The sequence below is a fragment of the Sycon ciliatum genome, chromosome 5, assembly GCF_964019385.1.
Source record: "Sycon ciliatum chromosome 5, ocSycCili1.1, whole genome shotgun sequence".
NCBI classification, from domain to species: Eukaryota; Metazoa; Porifera; class Calcarea; order Leucosolenida; family Sycettidae; genus Sycon; species Sycon ciliatum.
This window is the reverse complement of record NC_088647.1, coordinates 14,067,256-14,089,491: the sequence shown is the minus strand read 5'-3', so window position 1 is coordinate 14,089,491 and position 22,236 is coordinate 14,067,256. Positions and strand designations below refer to the sequence as shown.

Below are 22,236 nucleotides of genomic sequence, written 5' to 3'. Positions count from 1 at the left end.
GTCTTCCAGGGAGTCGTAAAATACCGTATATTTACGACTCCCTGGTCTTCTCGGTGCATGTACCTACATGAATGTCGACCATATAACTGAGTACAACCAACTGCTCCAATGAGACTCCATCAATATAATAGGCCCTGGTGGCTGAAGTTACATAATTATACCAGTAGCCTACAGTCATACTGCATGGCTATTGGCTAGGGTGGCATAATCATACTCATTAATATTTTGTTTTGTTTCTCCAAGGGTGTATGCCTGTATGGCCATAGAGTATAGATGTAGTTATTCTAACACCTAGCTTGGGGCCAAAGCTTGATAAGTGCATGGATGATTCGAAACTTACACAAAGGCAGGCACTATTGCCGAGATAGTGCTCCATACACACAACGTGCAGAGCTGGGTACACACTGTGGACAAAATGGAACAAGCTACTGGTTATAACGCCGAGCTCCACGCAAACAGACGATCATCAGACAACAATGCGTGATCATTACAACTAGGGCTGAAACGATTATACCGAATAATCGAGTACTCGTTTGATAACTCTAACGATCGAGCAATCGTTTAGATTACCAATTACGATTATTTTGCGTTTTTTAAATTTTTAATTTCTTACGCACTGCACGCGCGACTCGCCTTGTTACATGCTGTCAAAATCGAAAAACAGTCCTAGTGTAGTACAATGAAGCTGGAGCATGAAGCTCGAAGGTCAAGGTCGCGTCCGGTCTGCATACATAACACTTTTTTTGTGCAAAATTTTGTACATATTTCCACTTTTGGCCATTCTACGTACATATTCCAGGTGCGGCCTCTTAAAGATTATAATTGAATAATCGATCGTTATGATAAAGAGTAATCGATTGGGCTAAATGGATGATCGTTTCAGCCCTAATTACAACTGTCCTGAAAACCAAAAGTTCTCAGAATGTCACCAGCTACAAGAAAAGGCGTACAGTAAAACTCCCCAGATGCAGACGTCCCTAGTCGGGGCACGTCCGTGTACCGGGCACCTTTCTCACCCATCTACACTCACAACATGGCTTTTCAAGGGAAAAAGCCCAAAAACAGACATATTGATGGGCATAAAAATCTTTTCTTGCAAGCAGTATAAAGTATACAAAATCTGAGATACGGGCAATTCCTGATTACAGGCAGCGCTTGGTCCCAACCTGACCATATCTGGGGAGTTTTACTGTAATTAATAATTATTTTCTCTTCGCGGATTACTCTGGTTTCAGAGTTCGGCTGGTCGCTGAAACCACAAATTTGCTGTTACACATTGGACGCGTTTGATTGCCACTAATTGAACCTGCCCATTGCACCACTCTTTCTCCCCCCCCCCCCAGATGGGGATACCATAAAACTCCTGGGACATGAACAGTTTTCTATTGGACCGGTTCACAATGTATTGTACATGGGTACATGTACATGTACAGTAGGAACATAAATACAAGACATGATGGAACATACACAGAATGTTGCTCACATAGTATATACAGTATAATACACGTACGCTAAATAAAGCGCACAGAAGTGACAGAACGCTGAGACACGCCTGTACAATGTGTATGTCTAGCGACAGCCCGCGTACCAGCGGTGACAAGACAGTACGGTTCCAGACTACTTCACAAATAGTACTCTGTATGTATGTATGTATGTTTGTGTATGTTTGTGTGTGTGTGTGTGTGTGTGTGTGTGTGTGTGTGTGTGTGTGTGTGTGTGTGTGTGTGTGTGTGTGTGTGTGTGTGTGTGTGAGTGTGCGCGCCTCAGCAAAGCACACCATCATAGTTACTTTACTCACTCAAAAGAGCCGGCCATCCTTGCTGTGGTCACAAATCGTTCGTGACAACTGCATTGACTTAGTCACTAATGTTTGAAGGTAAACTGCTGCCCTTCAAGGTGGGTTAGAGGCAAGAAAGGTGCTCACCCAAACATAGCGAAGAAGCAATTTGAAGCAGTAGAAACATTTCAAAAACCAACAAAGTAAATGTTAAAGTTCAAACATCACTAAAAATGAAAATGTTAAACACTAAATGTGGGAACAAACAGAGAACGAATAAGGCTCACTTGTACCGGCATTCTGGAGCCGGAAACACGACGAGCCGAGAGGCGTGCAGTCCGCCTGCGACCGCAGCATTACTTGTACTGGTTGTAGGGTGACTGCTGCTGCTGCTGGTACCGTTGGTTCTGATAGCCACCATATTGTCCTGGACATGCAGCACGAGTGACAGCAACATTGACAACACGCAGACACACACCAAATCAACACACAACATGCTTTGTCACTTGAGGAAGTACCCACACAGTACTAGTACTCAGAAATGGATTGCCTATTGGTTGAGCAAAGGACTTGGTGCAGTAACAGGCACGTGAAATGTATCTGTACAACCTGCAGGAAGCAGGGACTCTTCAAATCCAATCAAGTATCTTAGCTGTGCTAAGCTCATTCTTCACCAGTGATATGCCATCACTCCTGAGGTTAGATCTGCTGCCATAATTATGACGGTTCACAGAATCTATGCAGCCAATGTATCCACAGTTCCACACCCATGTTTTTCTTCGTAAATAGTTCATGTCCCTGTTCCTGCCCATTCCAAGTAGCTGTCTGAAGAAGAATAGTTTACGATCACATGGGCCAATGCTATTCACTCACTGCCAATGGCATTTCTGTATTGGGTGGAGAAGTTCTTTTTAGAACACCCCTGGGTGCCTGTTGGCCGTACTATTGTGGGGACATAGAAGTCCGGTGGAATGACTGGGGCCGACGTCCTTACTTGCTTAGCGTGTACACACACTGTAACACTGTACGAGTAGGACCTGTAGTGGTCACGGCTGCACGGCCAGTGGCCCGTGGCCGCTTGACTTCTCAACGGATTTCAATGTCCGCAACAGTACGAGTACCAGTATATCCGTGCACACACATACACACTAGTACACACCAAAAGCCAATACTGACATGCACAGCTAGGAGAATATAAACGTTAGACATGCCCATGGCCTCAGGCATAAAAACATTATGCACACTCACCTTGAGACTGTGGAGATTGCTGGTACGGGGAGCCGCCGCCTCGGTTACCGCCCCGATAGCCACCACGTCCGGCGCTATAGCTGCCGGCGTTGCCATAGTCACCGCCACCGCCGCCGCGACCGCCGCCGCCTCTAGGCGTGTGATGTGCCCATGGGCTGTAACCAGCAACTCCGGCACCGCCACCGCCGCTATTACCACCATAGCTATGCCGATTATTGCCACCATGCTGACCGTACTGCTGCTGCTGGTGATGATGATGCTGCTGCTGTCGCGGATCATGATGTTGCCGCTGGTCGTATTGGTGGTGTCGCTGATCATACGGTTGCTGCTGCTGCTGATGGTGGCCCCAGTACTGGGGAGAGTTGGGCACGCTGACACTGCCACCGCGGCCGTAGCCACCACCACCACGGCCGAAACCGCCGCGCTGGTTGTAGTGTGTGGGCGTGAAGCGTCGGCCGTCGTGCGATTCTGTTCCGCCCTGCATCGAGTTTCTGATGAAGCGGTTGGCGGTGGACGCGTCGCGGTGTGCCTGGTTGTTGCGCGGAGTGAATCCCATTTGCGGACGATATCCCCCACGACCACCCCGTCGGCCACCCTGCTGCGCCACGTCATGATCTTCTGGTTTCAACACCTTCCCGGGAAGTTGCGCATTCTTTAGCATGCACGCAGGAAAGGTGTAACCTTCGCTTACTGGTGGGTCGATGAAGTGAACGCATATGGACTGGTTGTTGTCGACCGACTCCAGGGTAGACGGGCGAGCCTCAACAACTCCACCAATGGTCACGTCATCCTTGCACTTCCAAACCAGTCCGCCCATGCCCTGGGCTTGCTTTGCATTCAAGGCAACCGGCTTCGCCTCCTCCTCTCCATCTGTGCACTCGTTCACAGCCGTGTTGACAAAGTCAAACGCTGAGTTGCTGCGGTGGAAGCAGAGACGGTCACTACCACGGCTGTTGCGGAACTTCTCCTCCGGAGACAGGTCATCATAGACCCCGGCCAAAGCGCCCAGCAGTCGTTTCTCATCCACAAACGGAAGCAGTGCTACGCCCATCCAGGCAAACTTCTTGCCGTTCAGATCGATTTTGAAATCTGTCGGGTAGAAGTCAATAATGGGCGACTCGTCAGAAGACATCAACGTGCGCCATGACTCAGGCAGAAACTTGCCACTGGCTGCTGGGAAGACGCCCATCAACTGCTCAAGCGGATTGAAGGGCTGGGTATTGGCCTCAAAGGCAACGTCCAGCTCCGTGATGTCGGGGAAGTCGGACGCAAACGGGGCGTAGTGAAATGGATAGTACCACTTCCAGCTGGGACATCCTTGGTAGTAGTAAGCCAGCACCCAGCACAAACCTTGAACGTAGGCATTGGCGACTTCGCGTCTGAAGCGGTTGTACTCCACGACATCCTCCAGTGCGTCTATGCCAAACTTGTGCTCATAGTACCTGGCACGCCACCCTTCTTCCCACAGGCGGACATTGTCCGGTGGCGCATCATCCTCGTCCTCGTCAACTTGATTATGCTTGCGCTTGACGCCGCCTGAGCTTGGTGAATCACCGGGAACAGACACACCGCCAGGCGTAGTTGCCTGAGAAGACGGCGATTCGCCAGACTGGTTCCTGATTGCACGCAGTTGCGAGCGGATGTCGGCGGCGGCCGCTGTGTTGCTGCTTGGTGTTGTTGCCTCGCTGGCGGGTCCTGAGGGTGTGGTGGGCAAGCGCTGCATGCGTGCATCAGCCGCCACTTGCTTTGCACCGTGCACTGGCGTTGGCGTCTGACCGATAGGCGTTGGAGCTAGTGATCCTCCGTGAATGAACACCGGCGCTACTTCGCGGCCAGCACGGCGAAGCTTCTCCTGGCGCTTACGGTCACGGGCGCGCCGCCGAAACTCCTTGTCGTCTTCCTGACGCTTCTTGAAAATGGAATCTTCCATCTCTCCCAGCGCCTTCATCAACATTTGCACCTGGCGCAGATTGACATGACCGGCCTTAGTGAGGTAGTCACCGCACCGGGGAACTACATCCTTGTAGATACCCACCAGCCGGTCAATAGCACCTTCACGGATCTCCAGTGATGGAAGGTGAGGCAAGAAGTCGTTGCCGACGAAGAAGCAAAGGAACACCCAGTCGTCCAGTGCACGTTCAAAGTCAAACGGGAATGTCAAACCGTCTAAACGAAGGGTTTTCTCCAAGTACTCGCGCAGAACGCACAGGCGGATGAAGATGAACTCCTTTTCGGCAACCGGCATTGGATCAAAGCCGTCGGTGTTGATTTTCTCCTTGGGCAGTCCTTCACACTCCGCCATCTCATGGCCAGGTTGCCCGCAGATGTCGCACGTCCTCACCACCTGGCCGGGCTTGAATTCTTCTCTCAGAATAGTGAACTGGGGCTCGTGAGTTGCTAGCCCCAGCATGATCAAGTCAGCATCAGCGCCGTACAAGCAGTGATGTGTGTTGGGGTCGTGGTCGGGTTGCGATCGCTGATGACGAATATAATCCATGATCTTGTGCTCTCCCTCACCGGGGCTGTTCGCATCGGACAAAATCACTTTGACATTCTTCCATCCCGGATCATTATTCAGCCGGTGAGCCACATAGTAGCGCAGGGCAACAGCTAGGTTGGCCATGAACTCGGTGCCAGGCGTAATACAGTTCGAATCAAAGTGCTCTTTCTTCTCTTTGGGTGGGGGCAGGTGACAACCCTTGTCCTGAAGCTCTCGCCGGATGCGTTCAATATCATTGACCTTGTCCACAGACTCCTTGGAGGCGCGGAAACGCCTAGAGCGCTGCTGGTTCATCTTTGCACGTGGTGCCACGCCGTCAATAGCCATGTACAGCACCTTCCTGGGCCTCACAATGGCGAAGATCCGGTCAATGTATTCAAAGATCAGCTCAAACATTTCATCCTCATTTTTCGGCGCTGGTCGATCCTCAGGATGACAGCATGGATGGATGATGCCATTCATATCCAGGTACAAGTTATCAAACTCGGTGTCATTGGGATTAGGAGCAGTGGTATCGACAGGGATCTTTACACCGTTCACCTCTCTGGCTTTCTCCTCCCGACAATGCACCACAATTGACGCATACTTGCGTGAGAGCCAGCGAAAAAAAGCAGGAACTCCCATCTTTGTTCTGTTCTCGACCTCACACGGTGGATCTACTCACAAGAACAAGAGATCTCACAGCAGCAAAACCATTGCCTGGTTTGGTAAAGCAAAAGGGAGATGAAAATCAAATCAGAAGTAAGGCTACAACTAACTTTTCATTTCATTCACACTCAGCACGACACACAAAAAAAAGCTTTCTCGAAACAACAATGCTCTGCATGCACCGCGTGCACCGCGTGCGACGAGAATGTACGTCAGCGTCGCATGTTGTCATGGCTGTCTCTCGCCATGTTGATTGTTATGGCTACGTCGCTCGCTTGGGTAGCTTCCCGTATCGCTTTTCGCTTTTTCCTGAGTTTTTCGATGATGACGCTGCATAGCCAACTGATTTTGGTATGTGGAGTGCAAGTGCAGCAGATGTTTTCACGCTGTATTTATTGCAATATTTGCAATAACAGAGAATTGCCTCTTGTGGGGATATCGCCACCAGCAAATCTCCCTGGAGAATGGGTCCTCACAGATGGCTTGTAGCAGCAGTGCTCTGCGTGTGCTTGCAGCTTGCCAGCGCAGGAGATAAAACTTTAGTGCTGTTGGATGACCATAGTTTAGCTTACACTCACTCAATATTCTTCAATTCATTGAGAGGTGAGAGATGTTCAAAGTTGGGTGGACTTTAGACGTATCGGTTTATGGGTTACAGGCGCGTATATATAAGCTGTCCGTACTTCTCTGTTTCAGATCGTGGCTTTGATTTAGAATTCGCCACAGCTGATAACTCGGGCCTTGCGCTTTCGAAGTATGGTGAATACATTTACCAGCATTTGGTCATTTTCTCTCCATCAGTAACAGGTAGGATGCTTGTAAATTGTGTACCGTATTTTCTCTAATAAGATGCCTGGGCTCTTATTTTTTCAGTGACAGCTCTACCCGCGCTACTATTAGAGACTGTGCTATTATTGGAGACTGTGTTATTATTGGAGACTGTGCTATTATTTTTTTCAATAGCAATGCTCCATTATCAAGCCAACTAGGGGGTGGATTGTATGCGCAGCTCCAGCAGCCGACAGGTTGCCAGTAGGCAGTACTACAATGTAGACTACATGACTTTGTACCATGACTACATGTATACAGAGCTGATGAACATCACCATGATGATCATTGATCACAGTGATGTTTATCGATGCCAACACTCATGATCATTCTGACACTTGACAGTACAATGTTTGGTATCGCTTCAGGTAGTGCTAGTTTCAGCTGTAGTTACTGGTTCAATGGACTGCTTGTTACTGTTGACTAGAAATAGTATGAACATGATGAATGTCGCTGCCTGATGCTGTGAACAAAATAATAGTTGATGCTCGTTGTAATCCCACCTCCGCCTTGGATATACATGGCGTATTGTACACGAACTCACGAGCGGAGCAGCAACAATCACTCAACCTGCCAGCCCGCCTGCAACGGGATCTCGGGGGTGTACACAAATCCACACAAAACATGTTGTGTGTTTACATGTCAAGCGGGCTGGCCCGGCGAGACGGGATCCCGGCTAGGCGGGCCAGAAAAAGCACATATAAACAGACTAGCCCGGGCCAGAGTTGTATTATTATGTTGTCGACACTGCGTTCATACTACAAAATATGTACTTTTATCTTTTGAGAGAAGTGATAAAGAGGATTCCCGATATTTTCTTGAAAATCTATGATGATTTTTTCAGCAACAGGAAGGACGTGCCGTGAGCACTGTTTATTTGTTGACCTGCATGATTGTTACAATGGAAGGGGGCCTACTTGCAAGATACTTTGATATGGACAAGTAAACATGTGAAAACAGGAAAAAGAAACGAGGTGATACAACACACCAAGCATATGCCATAGCACGAAAGGAAATCAGCAGAAGAATACATTGTGTAAAAAAATGGTTTTTTAGGTTTATAGCAGGAGTATGGCTTGCAGCCTTGCGACAGTGCGCTCGGATGGTAATTATGCCGCCATGCTGTCATGATGGCATTGCTGTCTGATGTTCACCCAGCGATGTACGCACACGAATGTGACCTTAACGTTAGAATGACTGATGTGATTTAGCTTAAGGTTCTGTAAGCAGCTGTTCGTGCTCCTTCGACTGGTGTATCACTCAACATCAATTTTCCATCTTTGATTTTCAGCCTTTTTAGAGTGTACAAATCTAGACTGCCACCAGAATTGTTCGTCTTTCTTCCTGGAGACTGTTTCAGCTAAGAAGTTAAAATCGTTAGAATCTGACCTGCTTTACCGAGTGCAGAAACTCCGTCTCATACATGTATATTTTTGTGTATTCTGCTGTCTTGGTTTCTTTCAGAGTTTGGTGGCAAGCTTAATGTCCGGACCATCTTGAAGTTCATCGATGACGGAGGAAATGTTCTTGTAGCTGCCAATCCTTCCATCGGTAATATTGTATTGCCAGGCATTTGTAGAAGCGTGTTGTTATACAGGATGTTGGAGTTTCTTGTGAGGATTCTGAGCGACAGATCAACCTGGCTAGACATAGCTGGCAGTGTGTCAGCCCTGAGCCAGCTTGACAGTCTCCAGGAAAATTAAATAATTACGACTTGTGATGGTTGTGTGTATCAGTGTGCCAGCTCTGACTGCCTGCTTGACAAACTTCAGGGAAGGTGTATTATGACCTGTGGTGGCAGTGTGAATGTAAGTATTATCCTGGACTACGCTGTAGTATTGTGTCTTGCGCTCCATCTTGCCACACCAAGCATGTTTACTAGAGTGATTGATGATATCTGTGCTAGTTCAAGAGTATCCCTTGTTGCTTGTTGGCGTGTTGCAACATGTCTTTTTTTCCTTCTCAGACGAGCCCTTGCGTAAGTTGGGAAGTGAGTGTGGCATTGAATTTGATGAGACCAAGACTAGCGTGATTGATCACGTCAATCATGACACTGCCGACCAAGGCAAACATTCGCGCATTGTCGTTGACCCCGACAACGTCATCAAGAACGTCCCCATCGCTGGCAAGCCTCTCTCGGCTCCTTTGCTATTCAGTGGTGTCGGGTGAGTTTCACTGTTTCTGCTTGTGTTGTGGTGGCAACTTTGTAAGTGAACAATGTGCTGTAGACCAGGGGAACAGTGTTGCTATTTAGGCCATACTAAGTCATTTCTATGTTTCGCTTCACCGCGCGCGTATCTTTTCGAATCCTTGACAACAACAAAAAGAAGAACCGAGACGAGTCAATCGATGGCTGTTCTGGCCAGCATTCTCTAGCCAGTATGGCAGATCAGAGGTTATCTGCTTCTCGATGAATTTTGCCTTCCAGGCGATGGTACGTAGAAGGTGAGAGCGATTAAAATTTCTTTTTTTCCAAGCCGTACTGTAGGCCAGTGTAGGGCCTGCTCACCAAGTGAGCAGAGATTCAGGGGTCAAGAACTTCGAGATTTTCCACGATAGTGATGGAGCGGAATTCCACTCCACTCATGTCAAAGTGCGGAAGGAGCCATCCATGAAATCTGTTATTGTATCGCTCCTACCCAGTTCGCCAGCTGTCCTGTGGTGACGTGTTGTCGTTTTGGATATAGGTGACAGTTTAGTAGTGCTACTGTAAAAGCCATTACCGTATTTTTCCGGTTGTAAGTCGACCTTTTACGACTTAAAATAGAAGGAGAAAGGGTGGGGGTCGACTTACAACCGGGATTCGACTTATAACCGGGAACTATCAGTATCTTACAAAAAATGACCTGCACTGCATGCACGAGTGCACCATGTTTATACATTTTTGCCAGTTTATGGGCCTTTTTCAAGGATTGGGCCGTTATATCCTCCAATAAGGAATATTTACATGATTTGTTGATGTGTTAGTAGCAGGAGGTGGTTAGTAGTGCTTCTTTGGGTGAAAACTTTAAAACACAGAATTGAGACCTCCAGATAGGGGGGTCGACTTACAACCGGTAAAATACGGTATTCTAACGAGGCGCATATAGAACGATTTCCTAAAATTGACTAGTTTACGTGAACAAAAGGTAACGATTCTGACTCATTCTCAACGCTCAATAGCAACAGTATTGTATCGATTTCTGTATAACGATTTCTATTTTAACGATAGATCTTTCCTCGTTAACTCGTTAGAGTTAGCACTTCAATATGGCTTTTACAGTATTCTCTGTGCAACATAGCTCAGTGCACGTACATGTAGAATGTAGTTTTGTTTTTTTTCCGCCCGCCCATGTGCCTTTTCCAGAAAATGTCCAACGCGAAACATAGAATTAACTTGGTGTGGCCTTAGCTGTTGTTACACAGAGAGGAGTTCTCTGGCTCATGAGCTATGATCTGCCGTTATTAGAGAGGTTCCGCACTACGTAAAGTTGAGTAACTTTACGTTAGTGGGCGGGAAAAACCCGTGAATTCGCGAGTTTGCACTCCACTTACGGAAAGTTGTCTACGGAGAGTACGTAGATAGGGCTCTGATAACGTAGCTGGTCAGTAAGTGGATTGGGGTACAAATTTATGACTCTCTCCCCATGTCGATCTGGTCGTACACTGCCGCGTTCGGAGTTGCCAAGGGCAGCTGCGTGATTTGAAAACTCCGTATGGCGGAACCCAGATGCACATGCAGTTTACGTAAGACTTTCTGTAGATCGACTACGTTTTTTACTAACGTAATTACGTTATGCGGAACCTCTCTATTTAATACCAATGCCATTATACCCAAACCTGACCCTGTAAAGAATGCATTGTACTGTAGACTTTGTACGTGCCTTGCTAGAGTTACGACATCTGCTGTCCTACCTTTCTTTTTCTGTCTCCGCTCTGCAGACTTGTCGTTGACCCAGACAACTCTCTGGTGACCACCATCGTGCATGGTTCCGGCAGCACTTACTCCTATTACCAGGATGAAAAGATCACAGTGGTAGGTTACACTATAGGATGTGTGTGTGCGTGCGTGTGTGCCTGTGCCTTTCTTTCTCTGTATATGCGTATGCAGTTGTCGAAAAGTTCTTGCGTTGTATACAGTTATATTTGATCATTGTCATTGGGTAGGAGGCATGAATGACTAGGCCCCCAGCTCTGCTAATACTCAGCTCTCTTTCAACACACAGTATATAAGATCCACACACACACACGCACGCACGCGCACGCGCGCGCGCGCGAGAGAGAGAGAGAGAGAGAGAGAGAGAGAGAGAGAGAGAGAGAGAGAGAGAGGAACCACCAGAAACAAACGCTATCCATTCCAAAGCATTGATATGAAAGCAATAACCACCAAAGCAGCTGCGAAAACTAGGACTACAATGTAGAAGCACATGTTTTCGATCGAAGCACTGCATACTAAGAAGATGTACATGCGAAAAAGAGACTGGCAGCTGAGCATGACGCTTGGTGTGTATGACAACCTGACCGACCATGGAGATGAGCCTAATCAAAACCAATGTTCACAGATAAACGGAACAGCTTTATAGGCCTTCTGCACAGCCATGGTGCACCCTGTTTGCTTTGTGTATGTGGCTCATTGCGTGCTTGTTCGTCTGTGTGTGTGCTGTGTGTGTGCGCGCGTGCTGTGTGCGTGTTCTCTTTGTCCAGTACCCTCACGCGGTTGGCAGGAAAACCGGACTGGTGGCTGCCGTTCAGGCACGCAACAATGCCAGAGTGGTGTTCGCCGGTTCTCTGGACATGTTCAGTGACAAGTACGTTAACGTACATGTACATGTACACTGTGCACGTGGAGAATGTTGGAGGGTGGTGTTATAATGAGAAGTACTTACACATTGCAGTGAAACTTCAGTATAAGATGCACTGGGCATAACATATGGGATATCAAGTACAATTAGCCCATTGCGCATTGCCAAATATGAAAGGTATGAGTAATGTATGTAAGTAACTGAGTACACTGGGACCAGGAATGCACTGTTCAACACCCCAGACGGCCATGCCCAGGTGGCTGTGTGGGGGTGTTTATGGTACAAATTACGTCGTTGCGCGATGGGCTTATTCCGACAACCCTGCATTGTACTATACCAGTCATCTGACCTTGGATGTACAGTACCTCGGCTGTAAAGTACATATTTTTACGGCCGTTGGAGGTACGCTGTACTGACGTTTCACTGTACGTGCATTGTTTGTGCTGGTGTGCTGCTGGTCCCAGGCAGTTTCTCCATGCCAGAAAATGGATTTGACGTTTTCCCTGTTATGTTCACTGCTGCGAATAATGGATCTGATCAAGAGTACATAACCCCCCAGAGTGTGCAACGCCAGATCCAGCTCTGCATAGGGTCTTGGCCGAGCGTAATCGGATCTTTGCGTCATAATACCGTACACATCTGAGCCTGAGGGGAACCCGGGGAATCGCGGGTACTCTCGGATCAAAAACAACGGTGCCCTGCCTTGAGGTCGGCCTTGCGCTGGTGTGGAGTGTACGCATAACATCAGAAGATCCAATTACGCTCGACCAAGACCCTATGCAGAGCTGGATCAGGCGTTGCACACTCTGGGGGGGGGGGGGGGGGGGGGTATGTACCCTTGATCAGATTCATACATGCGTTAACTTAGCATTGTACTTGTACGAGTAGTTGCCGTGCGAAATGTGGACCAGTGTTCACTTCCGGGTCCGCAATCCAATTTCTGTGACATCCTGTGCACTTTGTCGAGGTTTCTTGAGGATGTCAGGGGCATTCGGCGCTGCGAGTATCCATATTTCACTTGCCCGCAACTGTAGTCGTTCCAGCCTCATGTTGCCCAATGTATGAACACACTCCTGCGATGCGTTTCCTTCCCCTTTGTTGTCTTGTGTTTTGTTTGTGTTGATAGTGCAGGCAGGTTTTGTTGGCAGCAATGCTTATCGTCTTGTTTGCTCGTTCCTGTTCCTTTCTGCAACAGTGCATTCTAATAGGCAGCTGGTGTCAACATTCTGTCTGCTGTTGTTTGGGTTACGTTTTGGTATGCACGACAGGTTCTTGACAGCTTCTGTGGAGAGTGCGCGCCCGGGATCTCAGAGGTATGTTGTAGTGAGAGATGTATTCCCGGGGGGGGGGGGGGGGGGGGGGGGGTGATTTTATTGTGCTGGACCAAGAATACCTACTTGTTCCGTGGATCCTGTGTGTAGCAACCCCCCTACTCCATTGCTGCACAGAATGCTGGTCTTTATAGACAGGTGGTCTTTTGAAACAGGTTCTAATGTATGCAGAAACATGATCTGGGCCCCGGCACGACCGGCCTCATAAGACAGAATAATTATTAGGTCTTTCTACATTGGCGTGTATGTAGACAACTGCCTTGACGTACGAATAACCTGGTGCAGTGTGACAAGCTACACACGTATCCTGGTCAAATGTAAGGAACAGAAGGACCCATGCCAGCTGTAAAGAGGAAGGTTTTACGATGATCTCCGGCCCGTTCCTTTATGTGTGCATTTCAGCTACGGAATGTATTGAAATCAGCGTGCTGCGCATCTGGCCCATAGAAAAGAGAGGCTACAGTTGCATACCTGTTGGTTATGGACTCTCGCCGCCAGCAAATTCTATCATGGGTTGCTAGTAACAACGAAGACATGTCCATGCCCGTCTGAGAAAAAAACATCCAAGCAAGACAACCTTGGTCGACCGCGCACATGGCTACTGGAAAGTGGAAACACAGCCTCGCAGAACTGAGTTCAGCCAGCTACTTTTTAGAATAATGTGTACGAACAGAGTCAAACAAATATTTTGTGGTCGCATGAAACAAACAAAAAAAGAATGAAAAAAGCAATGGGTCGGGTGAACCGAAGCAATGGATCATTACGACTGAAGCATCAAAACAATTCTAGTTATTATCTTCTTCAACATGCTCTTGCTGCCAGGTTTGAGAAGTCCGGGAATGAGGACTTTGTCCGTGCACTGTCTGCGTGGACGTTCCATCACTCTGGTGTGCTGCGCTATACCAATGTGAAGCACCACATTGTCGGCGAAAGCACACCGCCACAGTTCTACACAATTGAAGATGATGTGGTATGTATGCCTCTCCGCTTGTGTCGGCATTTGTGTTTGTTGGTGTGTCAGGCATGTGTGTCTGCCGGTGTGTAAGCACGTGTTGCGTCCTTCTTTGTCTGTCTAGCGATGCTGTTGCTTTTTATTAGTCTGTGTGTGCGTGTGTGTGTGTGTGTGCGTGTGTGTGCCAGCTAGTTCGGTTGGTGGGTACACTTATGCCAGATTGTTTTCGGTCTGTTGCCAACAGGCTCGGCTGCTTGAAGGTGTAATGTTGTACCTGCTACCTTTGCTGGTTTCAGGTTCATATACTTTCTATTTGAAGTATACATGCCTGTTAACCATGGACCAATTTCTTTCTTGTTTCTCTGCAACAATGAACTTCGCTCTAGAAAGTTTTTCTTCCAGTCGAGATACCGGTAGGGCGTCATATGTCCCATACTGAAGTTTTAAAAAGATCCGACTTCTTTCGAGCAACGGAGAGCCAACGTATTGAAATTTTCCTATCTCCTCCCATACAAAGTCTATCTCTCTGACATCATAAATGCGGCCTAGGCCGGGCACGTTAATGACATCATCATGATGTCACCAAATTTAGTGCAAACTTCAAGCTGGTATAACTCGAGAACAGCTTTTCCGATCAACCTTGGACCTTCACCATTGGAATCCGTGCATTTTCGCTACAGGTTGTAAAGTTTTCATTTTAGGGTGAACTTCCCTTTTAAAAGAATTGAATTATCCAACAGAAGAAGACGCACACTGGTAAAGGTCCGTCCGGCGGGATACATTGAATAGTGAATACTACAAGTACTCTTAACAGACTGAATTCCAATTAATAAGATTCACTGTAGTGTTGTGCTGCTAGCTACTCAATACTGAAAGACTTTCCAATATCTTACTCCGTGTTCATTGCAGATCTTCAGTCTCCACATCGAAGAGAAGGTCGACGGTGTTTGGCAACCCTTTGCTGGCAAGGATGTGCAGATGGAGTTCCATCGCATCGATCCGTTTGTCCGCCTGCCACTCGTGCCCAGCAATGGGGACTTCAGTGTGCGCTTCACGCTGCCTGATGTGTATGGCGTGTTCCGATTCCAAGTGGACTATCGTAGCTTGGGGTATACATTCCTGTATAGTGCCAGTCAGGTCAGTGTGCATACTGTGTGTCTAGTAATTCTAGAAATGCACCAAACTCATGATGTATTGGCTTACAACAATTTTCAAACGAAGAGAACACACAAAGTCAACCATCGGATGGAGAATGAAAATATGAGCAGAAACAACTTGGCTACCGTACCGTAGTCTCCTGGTGATAAATCGCACCGTTTTTGCAACAAACCCCAATGTTGAACAACTTACATGTACAATCAAGCATGACTTATTAGTAGTACTCACGTAAACCCACAGGAACTGCAGTCCCTTCATAAAAAGATGGGTTCTGGAGAGCTCCCATATTTGGCGATTTTTCGTGGTTTTATTGTAGAGGGGACGGCTCGATACCGGGACGCTTTGACAGCCAAATTTGTATAGACCCAAACCGATCATCAGCGTTGATTTTTCACTCGAAATATGTTTGTGGAAGGAAACTGGCATGTTGAAGTTTGCTCTGGGGCCAGAGTCAATCGAACTGAGCCACTCCTTTGTGTTGACCCATTGCCTCCAAGTTGCCCAATTTTTCGCTTCAAAAAAGTTCAAATCAGAGGTGGCTCCAAACCGGACACGTTTTAGAGTGCACGTCAAATTCACTCTGGGTCTGAAATGTGGTAATTGCTATCGCTCCACGACGGCCAGTACAGAGTAACAATAAGCCTTGTGTGTGCTTCCATTAGTTTTGATTGGTATGCGGTGCTTTATTGGCGAGAGGCGAGCCGCTGTTTACCTGCGACAAGAAGTTGATTTTTCGAAAGTCGTAAAACTCAAGTCGCAGTGCGAAGCAACACGTCAAAAACTCACCTACTTGGTATGGCGCTTCTGGTCATCGCAGAGCCATGAAATTTTGGCTCGGAGTGTGACACATCGTAGTCTCACTGTGACATATGTTTTCTAATCAAAATACCAAGAGAGAAAGTGAATATTGAGTCCGTTCCGGTTTGCAACCTATGTCCTATTTGAAACCGTCCCCTCTACCAAGAGTACATACCCCACCCCCCAGAGTGTGCAACTCCACTATGAGTGCTGTCCCGACAGAATTTCAAGTTGACGTCATTTTGATGATGCAATGCGCACTGTACACAGATTATTAGACGAATCCGGAACCTGTGGTTGACCGAAGCCGATCTGATCCTGTACAAATTATTGCAAAGAAAAACGTGTGATGCTTTGACACCCGTACACATGTTGTAAATTGTTGTTGTTGTTGTTGTTGTTGTTGTTGTTGTTGTTGTTGTTGTTGTTGTTGTTGTTGTTGTTCTATTTTACTTCATCAGATTTACAGGCAAGGATGCCTTCTCCTTGCCTGTAAATCCGATGAAGCGAAGAATCACTGGTGCAAGGAGCATTGTGTCATAAATAATGACGTCAACTTGAAATTCTGTCGGGACAGCTGGGTATGTGGGAGTTTCACACTCTGGGGGGTTATGTACTCTTGATTGTACACAGTGCAGTGCCGCGAAATTTGAGGCTAGAAAAAGGGTCCGAAAAAGGAACCTTATCTGGGGTTCGAACCGGACAATGCAGTGATAAAAATCGAGTGAAACGGATTGGATTTTCATGGCCTTTCCCAATTCAGTGCTTACAAGACAAAACCTGGCCGAAATCCTATTCTTGTTTAATTTTGCTTGCTTTTCGGAGAAATGGACTTCAGAAACGTAATCGGAAGAGCATTCCATGAGGGATTGCAGAAAAAAATGTTTAAAAAACTCAAATTTGACCCATTTATGGCCAAAAGCGTTAGGATATCATCTTTTTCTGAATGGACTGTACTAGTATGTGATAGTGACTTTAAAAGGGGCAGGGGGGGGGGGGGGGGACTTAGAATTGGATGTGCCTTATAAAATCTGTGGAAGTATGGTAAGCAACGTGCATGCTGTATCAAAACCCAGGGCAAGGCGGCTGTACATGAATACTTGAGTGGTGGGTTAGACTAACACTTGGAAAGGGGTCATGCACCATGCAGTGCAGACAGGGCAAGGCGGCTGTACATGAATACTTGAGTGGTGGGTTAGACTAACACTTGGAAAGGGGTGATGCACCATGCAGTGCAGACAGGCTGCAGTGAACATGCATCTGCAACCTTGTAGCCAGCAGTGCCTAGTATGGGGATGGGAACATTGTGCTTATTCATTTGTATGGATAAGCGTGTCTGGTGTTCCGCGTTGCTAGTGGCAGTAGTGCTACGTGCTTCTGTCGATCTCCTGCCAAGTTTAGCGAATTAGATCTGTATGTGGCGTGAGGTGGACTAAGGTTACCAATAATATTTTCAAAACGAAAAGTTTTCGTTTGGGGGTGGGTGGGTTTGATAGAGTTTCGTTTTGAAAATAATAATTATTGAATGCAGATGGTGAATGCCCAGTTGCTTCTGGGTGTCGAAAATTGACATCAATATTTTATCGGAATTTGCTTTACCTGCAGAAAAGGTGGGTGGGTGGGGCTGAAAATACTAAAACCAAGAGTGTGCAACTCCTGATCAGTCCCTGTATGGAAGCCCGCTCGGCGGAATTCCTTCATTGCGTCATTTTTGGTGCAGTGCGATGAGTCACGCCGATGAATTCTTCTAAAATTTACAGTCAAACCAGGATGCTTCCCCAGGGTAAACTGCCTAAACTGCGATTCTAGTCTGAGTCTGAGCCTCAAGAAGCAAAAGTGAAACAAAGCACACGATTGTAAAGACAAAACTATTTATTTTTTCGATGCAATGGTGATTCTTCATGGCCTTCTTCTTTCACCAGTGCAGTCAGTCTCCAAGAACAATTTCTTCCCCAGGCCATCGGCATATTTCCGGTGCTTTCCTCGAAGATGATTTCAAATGGTTGAGGATCTTGAGAGAATACGTCGAAGGAGCATTTTTGCGCGGCTGAGTTGCACAGCTATCAGAATGATTGTCCTCGACGGCAATGCAATATTTTTAGCAGCGTCCTCACTTCTTCCTGTCGCGATGTCCATGGATTCTTGGAGAAAGAGTTTGTTTTTGAGAAAGTACGACTTGTACGTCCGAAATGTCTTCAAAAAAAGCTTCGAAAAGTCGAGGCTACAGCCTTGAGTTAGGAGCGGTTCAGGGTATAGTTTCCATAAATCGCAAAGAACCCAAATTTACCTCGGATGACAAGCTGCGCATGACGTAATGTAGGAATTTCGCCGAGCGCTGGGTCTATGCCCGTTGCACACTCTTGGGGGTTATGAACTCTTGCTAAAACGTTTCGTTTTGTAAAAACAATCGGTAACCTCAGACGGCCCCTTAGTGTCTGGGGTCCTTTCTGCGAGATAGCGCTCCGGCCCAAGGCAGAGCGTTCATGTATATAATTTTCTCTCCACATTGTACATTTGACTATTTTAGAATGCTATTCTCTCTCTCTCTCTCTCTCTCTCTCTCTCTCTCTCTCTCTCTCTCTCTCTCTTTCTCGACTTAAAAATTTAAATGTCAATTATTATGTTTTGAACAAATAATCTGTGCACTCATACTCAAACACACATTATTCATAGCATTACTTAAAGGGGAAGTTAAGGCAAAAATCAAAATTTCACCAGTTGTAGTCTTCGGGGTGCTGAGTCGAATGGTCTTGGTCCGAGAAAGCTGAGACGCTCCCTTCCTACTGGAATCGCAATCGAACTCGCGCACTTCCACCGAAACTGGGTGACTGCGCCCTACTAGATGGGGACTTTTATGCAAAATGTCACTAAAAGCGCCATTTCGTTCTTATAAAAGCATGGATGACCGCGATTGGCCCATATGTTGTAGTCTTTTGGACGCTGAGTCGACTGGTTTTGGTCCGAAAAGGCTGCGATGCAGCGTTCGGCCCTTATTCCCAATCGAACGTGGTTGAGCAAGCGGTCACGTGCTCCTGGGTGCCCAAATCACCTGGTCACCACGCCAGCAGGCGACAACTTTCACACCAAGGTTCAACTCGAGTGACAGGACTGCACCCAAAAAAGGTCAAGCAGGCTAGTAAGTTGTGCCCTGCAGGCACGGTGACCAGGTGACTGGTGTACGCAGGAGCACGTGACCGCTTGTTCAACCATGTTCGATTGGGAATAAAGGTGGAACGCTGCATCGCAGCCTTTTCGGACCAAAACCAGTCGACTCAGCGTCCAAAAGACTACAACATATGGGCCAATCGCGGTCATCCGTGCTTTTTATAAGAACGAAATGGCGCTTTTAGTGACATTTTGCATACAAATCCCCATCTCGTAGGGCGCAGTCACCCAGTTTCGGTGGAAGTGCGCGAGTTCGATTGGGATTCAAGTAGGAAGGGAGCGTCTCAGCTTTCTCGGACCAAGACCATTCGACTCAGCACCCCGAAGACTACAACTGGTGAAATTTTGATTTTTGCCTTAACTTCCCCTTTAAATTGTTATCTCCATGTAGATTGAAGCAACTATCCACGACTCTAACAAGATAATAAGCAGTCAGAAAGTGCGATAGCAGGGCACAAAACTGACATGTTACTGAGACATTCAACGACCTGAGACTTAGCTTGCACACCTCCAGCGCGCAAACCAACACCAACAGCCTTCCAGCTTGGAAGGTTCAAGGTTATGGTAGGACCAATTAGGCGAAGGTGAGCGCAGTGAAAATGTGCACAAGCTAAGTCCCTCATAGGTCCTACCAAAACCTTGAACCTTCCCAGCTGGAAGGCTGTTGGTTTGCGCACTGGAGGTGTGTGAGAGCTAGGTCTCAGGTCGTTGAATGTCTCAGTATCATGTCAGTCTTGTGCCCTGTTATCGTACTTTCTGACTGCTTATTATCTTGTTACAGTCGTGGATAGTTGCTTCATAACTTGTTTCCATGTGATTTTCACGTAGATTATTTATCAATTATTATGCCTGTGTGTGTTCTTTACATGTAGGTACCAGTCAGGCCAAAGACACATGTACAGTATGAACGCTTCATTGTCAGTGCTTTCCCGTACTATGCTGGCGCCTTCTCAATGATGATTGGGCTAATCCTCTTCTCCTCGGTGTTCCTTTTTCATAACGCACCTAGTGAAAAGTCCAAGACTGAATGAGGTCATATTCGTTTTGTTCAGCCTTTTCTTTTTCTCCAAGTTTAACACCAGTACTAATTCGATTGATCTCTATCAGTGCATTTGCTCCCGTTTTTACTGCATATTAGATGATATTTGAATGAGTGTACACGTTGCCATATATTGCAATCGCCACCGTCAAGAGTACATAACGAGTGTGCAACTCAGGATGGTTCCTGTGGGAGCGTAATCCGTGCAGTGTGTCATTTCTGACAGCATGGTAAGCCACAGGTACGGTGAAAAGTTGCGTAACCAGTCACGTTGGTGCAGATCACTGAGTTTGTCCCGATTTCGGTTTTTTGATACGGATGGCCTGCTGAATTTACTTGCCAGCGGATGTACGCAGCGTACGCAGTCACACCAAAACACCAAAATCCTAAAACAGGACGTCTAAAATCATGGAAACTTGGCTGATTTCTGGGCTGTGAAACACGAAAAATGTGAGCTGTACGCAAGTCGCGGCTTGGCTGACCTCATTTTTTTTACATTTCAAAGTACGCATATTTTCCGTGCACGTACACGTGTCCATATCAGGAATCGGTCAACCACGCTATATGAAAAAAATAGTGAATGAAAAACGTAAAATGTCTGGCACCTATGAAATCAGGGGATGGCCCACACCTGGTAAAAAATCAATGAGGAGCTAAATACATGATTGCACATATCGATAATAATAGTTCAGTTCCCACACATCAGGGCAACGTAGAGCACGAACTGCGCTGTTTCAGATCTGATTGCACAGTTGCACACTCTGGTTTATGTACTCTTGCAACCGTGCATTGTGTCTGTCAGGCGCCTTGGCTGCACGGCCTTCGAAAGGCACGGATGACGATGTGCAGGCATGTCTAAGCAATTTGCCAGGATAACGGGGGGGGGGGGGGGGGGATATAGGCTCTTCCACATGCTGCAAAAGCAGAGATTTTCGGTGGTGTCTTATTTTCGGTAACTTCGGTGCCAGCAATTTTTACCGATAAAACGCACCGAAAATTTCGGTACAACCGATACTGTATACAAGTAGTGGTACATTGTAGTACACTTACCTGGAGAACGGGTTTTACCGAAAATTTCCCTCTACCGAACCGCCGATTTTGGAGAATAACGAAAATATTACACCACCGAAAATTTCCGCTTTTACAGTACGTGTACAAGCTCACTGCGAAACTGGTCATGTGAGTCTTCCCGAAAGAGGGGAGAGAAATTCAAAAGGAATCTTGGACAGATGACTCAACTTACTATTGAATCTCCCAACGGCCGAAACCCCCTGAAATCCCCGAACTCTGGGCGGACTTGGAAATCATCCAAATTCCGGGCTCACCACATGCACCAAAGTAAGTGGCCGAGGATATGGTGCAGGAAAGGGATTGACGACATCAAAGTATCTGTCTCGGGATACAGATCTAGATACTGGAAGGGGCTAGAAAACAAGATACTTTTCACCGTTTTCAGGGACAGTACGAGTCGTATTAATTATTTTTATACTGAAATCTCACTGTACATGTACAATGTAATTACAAGAGTACAGTCGTAATATTATCACAGCTGTACTCTTGGTATAATAATAATAATAACAACTTTATTAGGATGACGCAAAGGCTGACCACCAATCGTGGGGTCCGATCTGTCGCATCAAAGGATGATGGTACAAGAGAGTACAGATTGGGAAAGGGGACTACTACAGTGCTGGCAACTGAAATCCGACCCCTGAGTGGTATGTTCACATTCTAGCGGTCTCTATTTCGTAGTTTTACAATCCCGTGCTGGGTCGTTGCGATGTGAGCACACCGCTCAGGGGTCGGATTTCAGTTGCCAGCACTGTATGAACAAGGTAGCGGCATGCCAGCGAGTAGACGTGAATACTTACAGGAATGTTTGCGCAGCTCTTTCTTGAATACACGGACAGAAGATTCCGAAGTCAGTATAAAGGAGTTAAGATCGCATCAGGTCCAACTGAGACCTTGCCACTGCCACCAGTGCAGATTAGCAGCCTCAGCAGCAGCAGTA

General features: G+C 46.9%; 2 protein-coding genes across 2 annotated transcripts; one reads left to right on the top strand and one right to left on the bottom strand.

Moving 5' to 3' along the window:
- Positions 1–1,361: 1,361 nt before the first annotated feature.
- On the bottom strand, positions 1,362–6,318 carry LOC135817716 (5'-3' exoribonuclease 2-like). The gene is made up of 2 exons (XM_065330951.1): positions 3,026–6,318; positions 1,362–2,204 (listed from the first exon to the last, which is right to left on the bottom strand). The coding sequence occupies exons 1-2, from the start codon at positions 6,147–6,149 to the stop codon at positions 2,134–2,136; spliced, it is 3,195 nt and encodes a 1,064-aa protein (XP_065187023.1). The 5' UTR covers positions 6,150–6,318; the 3' UTR covers positions 1,362–2,133.
- A 225-nt stretch (positions 6,319–6,543) lies between these two features.
- LOC135817718 (dolichyl-diphosphooligosaccharide--protein glycosyltransferase 48 kDa subunit-like) lies at positions 6,544–20,364 on the top strand. Its single transcript, XM_065330952.1, has 10 exons — positions 6,544–6,776; positions 6,870–6,980; positions 8,466–8,552; positions 8,968–9,166; positions 10,923–11,016; positions 11,685–11,788; positions 13,051–13,095; positions 13,936–14,083; positions 14,975–15,202; positions 20,059–20,364. The coding sequence occupies exons 1-10, from the start codon at positions 6,638–6,640 to the stop codon at positions 20,215–20,217; spliced, it is 1,314 nt and encodes a 437-aa protein (XP_065187024.1). The 5' UTR covers positions 6,544–6,637; the 3' UTR covers positions 20,218–20,364.
- Positions 20,365–22,236: the final 1,872 nt, after the last annotated feature.

Bases quoted from the DNA above. Each gene is read 5' to 3' on its own strand.
- LOC135817716 (XM_065330951.1), bottom strand. From the start codon at position 6,149: ATGGGAGTTCCTGCTTTTTTTCGCTGGCTCTCACGCAAGTATGCGTCA. The intron at 2,205-3,025 runs GTGAGTGTGCAT...CTGCATGTCCAG, and splicing joins GCAATCTCCACAGTCTCAAG to GACAATATGGTGGCTATCAG.
- LOC135817718 (XM_065330952.1), top strand. From the start codon at position 6,638: ATGGGTCCTCACAGATGGCTTGTAGCAGCAGTGCTCTGCGTGTGCTTG. The intron at 6,777-6,869 runs GTGAGAGATGTT...TCTCTGTTTCAG, and splicing joins ATTCTTCAATTCATTGAGAG to ATCGTGGCTTTGATTTAGAA. The intron at 11,789-13,050 runs GTACGTTAACGT...TATGCACGACAG, and splicing joins CTGGACATGTTCAGTGACAA to GTTCTTGACAGCTTCTGTGG.